Here is a 6,960-nt window from a genome sequence, read left to right as displayed (position 1 = left end):
CAATAATGTATGAATAGCTTGTGTACAGCATTCAGGGTATCAACATTTTCTCCTCCCTTCTTTATGGACAAACAGAGATCTAAGGATGGCCTACAAGATTCCTCCTTAAATGAAACTTCGCAATTACCAAGGATGACACCTGCCCGAGCCAGGAGGTATACTACATCTAAAGCGTTTTCCCAATATTCTTTCAAAAATATAAACTTTCTAGCAAGTTCCTGCTCCATGAGTGTTGTTAGCCAGAAGGAGCACCGGATATCTGCAGGCAACCTAAATATCTTGATATAAGGAACATCCAGAAGTACAGCATCCACTTCTTCAATGGAGCATATATACTCGCTACGGGAAGAAATGGAATAATTTACGCCGGGAGACTGCTTCGGACAATCCAAAGCAATTTGTAAACTTCCATCATATAATACATCTTCAGGAATGAGATCCAACAGCTTAAGGACTTCATCCCAGTCATTGTGACACATATAATACTCGAGCTGGGAATCCCATGGAACATGAACACCCATGACTAAAGGCTGATCCAAGACTATCTGCACAAAAAATTCAAAAAGAAACATTACTAAAACTAAAACATGCAGACATTGCTTGAAACGAACAAAAAAACTTTTAGTGAATTTATGGAGTAATACAGGGAAAAAAAAAGCATAACTTTAAAATATATCACTGTGACTCTCACAATTGAAATCTCATGTCGACTTCCAGTTCACAGGTTTATGTAGGACACAAATTGCAGTAGCAACCATCTAATGCATACAATTTGTTAAAACAAGGAAACAGCTAACAAAATCCTGTATAGAACTCATGTAAGACTACAAACAAAGTTATGCTATGCATTTCAACGATTAATACAACTGGTCCAATTCCAAGCTAAACATGCAGAGTATGTTGAAATCAATTTGAACTTCCCCCTGGACCTGGAGGTACTTATATTATGGACTGGTGCAATTAGATAAATATTCAGACATCTAAAGGGTAACAAGAAAGAATGACTATATCCAACTTCTTACATGATCAAATGTTCTCTGATCCCAAGCATTTGACCACACTGCTGCTGCAGCCCAGTAACCAGCAATCGCATCGGTTTCATCCGGCACATGCTCAGATGCATTCTCATTGATTTTTGTCCAAGAACCTAGAACAACACCATCAACCTCACCACACTTAATCTCGAGATTCTGGAACAAAGAGGACCCTCCAAGGTGCAAGCTCATTTGACTGGAGTCAAAAGGTACTGCAGCTGTCAGGAGTTCCTTTCGACGAGCAAGATATGTTTCCCAAAAGTGGCTGCTAGGATAAAGCCTCTTTTTTGTACAGGATCAAGCAACGAAGAAGTTGAAATGAAGTCAGTCATACAAAAAGATACTTTTCTAACAAGTAATGATTAGGAAATGTTATACCTCGATAAGTGATATCCTCTCCAGTACATTGTCTTCATATGGTCTTAAGAAACCATGTTTTGTCATTTCTTCAGCAACTTGATATCGAAGAGATCTCCTCACTGTGCCAAATACCAACTGACTGAGAGACGCTTCTATATCCTCCCCGAGCCTTTCCAGAGTTTCAATAGCAACCCCAGATTCACCCTAAACATCAAGAAAGTCAAGGGTTAGACATCATACATGTACACCACTCTGTCTAAGCAAGTATATTCAGGCTTACCTTCAAAAATAGGTCATAAGCAATTGCTCTTCCAATATCAAGAACTTCAGTAAATGTATCATGATGCTCTCCATTTTCAACCACGTCTTTAGAATGTTGAAGATGCAATTGAGCTAAAGGGAGTCGACCGGAGAGCAAGGCATCCTTAACCACAGTTTTCAAGTCCAAATTATTAGCCTTCCATCGAGCAATCATCTCCTTGGGATTTTCCAAAGGAAGAACTTTCTTCTCTGCAACAACCCCTTGGGGTACAAGGCCAGATGTATAATCTGTTTCGTCAATGACTTGACCAGCTTTGGCTGTCATAATACCCATAGGCGTCAAAGCAAGCTCCTCATTCGTATCGAATAAATGTGTGTCAAGTTGTGTTGACTCCTCAGATGCTGCATCTGGGACACTTTCAAGCTGAGAATCATCCTGCAACGAATTTGAGTCTACCAAGTTCAGTGACTTCTCATATATACAACAAGTAGATCAATGTCAAATTCTATAGTAAAAACACACAAATACAATATCATATACTACCTTTCCTAGCTTCTTAAATTTTCTGGTAATACGGGATTGAAAGTTCCGAGTGATCTCCAAAAGATAACCCATCTCTGACAACCTCCTTGAATTTTCGGTTAGGTTGTTGTTATGCAGTGAAATTGGTGGACGTGAAAGTCTCTGTGTCCTAGGTTTTCTGTCGACCATGTATCCATCTTTCTGATATTCAAGTAAACCATATATGCGAATCATTTCAGTCGCAAACCCTGTAGCCAATGCAAGGAGCCTACATTCAACATGTAGAAATAAGTATGAATATGCCAGCGTGAAAGCAGCCAAGTTAATAGAGCTAGTGGTATTACTAAAACTTTACAAAAATAATGATGTTGCTAAAAATGGCATCTAAGAACAACCAGATGCCAATGATCAGTATACTAAATCCTGAAGCTATGGAGCCTAGAGAGACTTTTGCATGAATCTGAGCATGCCTTCAATTCTAAGTGCAACGCGTAACAATTATAAGCATTTTAAATTGACTTACAACTATAAAGGTGTACGTACACATAATAGTAGTAAATTTATATTAAAAAAAAAAGCATGCTAATGAGTAAGGACATATCTACCAAGCAGGGAGAACTACTTTTAATTTATCGTTGATCCACCTCATTTAAGTTTCAAACTGAAAAGCAAAATTCCTTATACCACTCATTACTCAAAAGATTCTTACCTAAATATAGCAGAAATATCATTATCGTTTCTTTTCTTGCGCGACAAAAGATACACAGCAGAAAAAAGCACCCTTAGCATGCCTTCTTCTGCCAGCTTCACATTACCAAGCATCTTCAAAGACCTACTCATACAGCAGAGGTTAATCAAAATCAAAACATGATACAAGACAAATCGTATTGATGGCATGAAATATATCTACACTAGAGATGAGAGTAAAATCAATGACAAAAAGTCGCAAATGAGGATGTGTACCAATAGGATGTGCCTATAGAAATCTCAAACTCTAAAGGTGTAGACTAAGTTTCAGTACTACAATAAAAAAAATGTAGCAAATGATTCAGATATACAGCATTAAATTTACTCAACTAACTAACAACAAAGAAGAGAGAAAATTCGGATTAGAAATTCAGATAAGAGTATGATGAGAAAATCCAAGTTGAACTAACAGAAACTTTACTTTTTAGTATAAAAGCAGTAGGGCAAAATTCAGAACGAAAGAGTTATCATATACTGTTACACAAACTTTTACCAAGCAATCTTTCTCGTCTAACGTAGCCACATATTTTTAGGATAGCCATTTTCCTGTGGGGAACTACGGTTCATGTATGAGGCACAAAAATAAAGTTCAAGAAATTACTAGCAACTTACTCGTTGATGTCATCATATTTTAAGTAGTCCAACGCCATTTGCAGCCGACGCAAACGAACAACTTTTAGGTCCCAGCCTATGGCAACAGTGATTCATTTAAAACACCATAAGCTTATGGAACAAAACTTAAGTCTCAGCAAATCTATAAATCATCATCAAGACTCAATATGTGGGATTCTGCTATTACAGCAGAGGAAAATACGGAAATCATAACGTAAACGTGAAGAAACGGGAGAGAACAAATTCACTGAGCTACTGCAAAACAAGCATTTGATCATGCTCACAAAGAGCTGGGACTTCTGAAAATTAATTGAAAGCGTCGACATGATTTCATTATAGAATTCGTTACTGGCATGCATTTAGTTACAGTTACATTCAATTTCATGCTAGCTTTCATTGACGTATCAAACTAACCCACATGACATCGTTTACGTGAACTAGTAATCAACTATATGTACATCACTCTGTCAACATGACAAACCACGTTGGTTAAGAGATAGATATCAAACTATAAACACACTGGACAATATACCAGATTAAAAGCTTTAAGGATGATGCAACAAGATTATTTACCAGCGTGAATAGTTCTTACCATTTTCCGAGCATAAATGATCTGCAGCTTCAGGGCCTTCAAACAAGATAACTCTATCTATGACCTCGACTTGCCAAGGAAAACGTGATTCCCCTGTTCCCAAATCGTCTCTTCTCTGGCATACCATGACAGTGGTCTGAAATGGCTGCAGATATTCAATGGCCTCAACAGTTGGGTAATTCGAGGTTATTGAGACGGAAGGGAGAAAAACTGAAAGACCACTACAAGTCACCAGATAAAGAAATCCTTGGAAAGAGCAACCAACTGATTCTTCTATGAGATTCTCTTCTGCACCTTGAATAGAAATCTTGTTGCCATCATAATTCAAATAACTATCATCTCTCATAGTCGTATGCGTCTGCCTATAATGAAATATCTTGCAGCTTCGATCTTCCTTTTTTGTGTGCTTTCTAGAAAAATGAGTGAATCCCAATGGAGAAAAACATATCTTATCATCTAATCCTAACCTTTCAGCAGATAGAAACATCTTCCGTGTGACATGTGAGTCTCTTTGGAAATTTTCTAGTTTCAGCACATTTGTTTTAGGCTGAGCAGAAAATCCACTCAACCATGAACCAGAGTAACCAGCTCTTTGATCAAAATTGTTATGCTGTCTTTCCGAACATGGTTCAACAGAAAAGCTAGGATCACACCTGGAAAAAGCATCTTCAACTAGAGTACCAGAGGAATTAGGGTGGTGCTTTTTTTGCTGGCCAACGTCCATGCCACCGATTTTCCAGCCAACCAGACTTCCAAGCCCAAAATGACGTAAATAAGGAATAGGTTCCACGGACATTTGGTACTCCTTGGAAACAAAATCATCCATACATAACACATATACCAAACCATTTTCGTCAACTGCAGCTATGAGTGGTGTATGAGAAGCTACCATAAGCTTTCTAAACTTTCTTCTGTCCGGGGAACCAACAATGTAAGACTTGGACATGGGTGGAGCCCGACTATGAACGTCACTTTGCTGATCAGCATCTGCAGTTGCTTCTTGCATATTTGATGAAGAATGCAATCCATGACCGCATGTCTGTAAAATATCCCGATGAGAAATACAATCCCCAGATTTCACATCATATAGAAAGATCAAACCAGAAGCACTGAGGCAGATAACAAATTTATCAGATAAACGGAAATCCGCCCACTCATTTGTAGGTCCAATACTTGATTCCCCAAATTTCACAAGAGAAACCCATTCTATCCCCCAGCTAAACAGCTCGGCAACAAAGACAACGCTCTTCCCCTTGCTTCTTTCGTTTTCATTGCTTGTAAGGATAGATGCACAGTCTGATAGCTCCATAACAAATCCAATAAGAGAATGGGAATCGCTGGAGAAAATGTTGGTGCACCTGTACGAACTGTTTACACTATCTGGAGCTACGAGAAAACTATTTTCACTTAAATTACCTTCCTCCAGCATATTACCGTTCTGAAGTAGCGGATTTGCTTGAAAAAGAAGGTTCGAGAAAGGTAAATCACTCTTTAATATGCTGAATGAAACAATCTCTGCAGAACCGGGAAAAGCTGACTTTTCTGGGAACCTAGACTGTGTTATACCCTCAATTTCAGTAGTTTCCAAATCAATTAAAAAAGATTGCATCCACTGCTTGGAGCCATCAAAAGAAGAGCCTCGTTCGTGTTCTAATTTCTGATTTTGCCCAGAAGGCCCCCATTCGACCCACTTCCCATGCCTCAGCTCACCATTTGGTTTGCCTTTAGCGCTGTCACTTAAATCTTTTATGCAGCAAAAAGCATGAACCGTAACACCATAATTTCCAGATACAAACAAAAATTCTCTAAGCAAAGGATCTTTGTGCCGATTGTAAGTATCCCCACAACTACCCCAAGCAACAGACTGTGCATCAAAGATAAAAGGATAACTTTTGCCAGTAGAACTGCAATTATCTACAAAACCTGGCTCACCAGAACCAACTCCTGATCCAGAAGGAGATGCAATGTTCTCTGGATCTGACCCAACAGAGCATGTAGGACTATATGACTCTTCATTATGACAGCTTACCGAAACATCACTGCCTATAGAGCTCCCTGATAACAGTGGTTAAAAAAAAAGAACTGAACAACGCTAATAGAATGAAAAGCATATATGCGTACTATTCGAAAACAAGTTATTATTACCTGCAACAAGAGGAAGCAGTAAAGCTTCGGAGTGGTACGAGAGTAGTGCTAACAACTGCCTCGACGGAGAGATAAAAGCCTCACGAAAGTCTGATAGCTTGAGTTGCAATTGAGAAGGTTCCCACTTATGCAACTGCAGCAGAGTTGGGCCTTCACTCAACAACCTTTCCATTGTTTAACACTAGACAGAAGAAGCAAGCACGAAATCAGAATTCTATAATTAGAAAAAAACGAAACTCAACATCAATCAAAGCATCAACGAACGAACACAGCAACGTGCAAAAGGGATGATAAAACAGCGAGCAACGGCGATTTCAACCCTAAATTTCGAGCTAGAACCTTAAAACCCTAGACCAAATTCGATCCAAATAAAACAGTACAGACGAAACCTACAATACCTTTAGAGAGATCAAGAGCAAGAGAGACTCGAATCAAGTGGTTTGAGATCAGAGGCGAGATGAAGCAGAGCTAATCGCAAGGCATCGCTACTTCAATTGGGAGATAAGAAAAGGAAAAAAAAAAAAAAAAAAAAGTCGTACGAAAGATGATGATGATGATGATGAAACATTTGACGGAAGACGTGAGATGGAGAAATCGTTGGTGGTTTCCTCCGTCGATGATTCGGTTCACGCCTGCACGGACCACCGTGTCAGCCGTCTGTTTCTGTGCTTACGTGGCATTTTTAT

At 38.9% G+C, this 6,960-nt stretch overlaps 1 protein-coding gene across 2 annotated transcripts in view; it reads right to left on the bottom strand.

Moving 5' to 3' along the window:
* The window catches only part of LOC104716225, a 21,419-nt gene extending 14,488 nt beyond the window's left edge, over window positions 1-6,931 (bottom strand). Inside the window, exons 1-10 of one of the 2 annotated variants that reach the window (XM_010433612.2) lie at window positions 6,673-6,931; window positions 6,275-6,455; window positions 4,130-6,184; window positions 3,538-3,613; window positions 2,888-3,010; window positions 2,200-2,446; window positions 1,675-2,091; window positions 1,413-1,598; window positions 1,023-1,316; window positions 8-545 (exon numbers count right to left, since the gene is read on the bottom strand). In XM_010433612.2, coding sequence (XP_010431914.1) covers window positions 8-545; window positions 1,023-1,316; window positions 1,413-1,598; window positions 1,675-2,091; window positions 2,200-2,446; window positions 2,888-3,010; window positions 3,538-3,613; window positions 4,130-6,184; window positions 6,275-6,446 — 4,108 coding nt within the window. In that variant the 5' untranslated portion in view covers window positions 6,447-6,455; window positions 6,673-6,931. The remainder of the gene's footprint in view (window positions 1-7; window positions 546-1,022; window positions 1,317-1,412; window positions 1,599-1,674; window positions 2,092-2,199; window positions 2,447-2,887; window positions 3,011-3,537; window positions 3,614-4,129; window positions 6,185-6,274; window positions 6,456-6,672) is intronic. The other variant, XM_010433613.2, reaches the window with a different exon arrangement.

The sequence above is a fragment of the Camelina sativa genome, chromosome 10, assembly GCF_000633955.1.
Source record: "Camelina sativa cultivar DH55 chromosome 10, Cs, whole genome shotgun sequence".
In the NCBI taxonomy this organism is placed as follows: domain Eukaryota; kingdom Viridiplantae; phylum Streptophyta; class Magnoliopsida; order Brassicales; family Brassicaceae; genus Camelina; species Camelina sativa.
The sequence above is the reverse complement of the archived record's forward strand: the minus strand, read 5'-3'. Positions and strand labels throughout refer to the sequence as shown.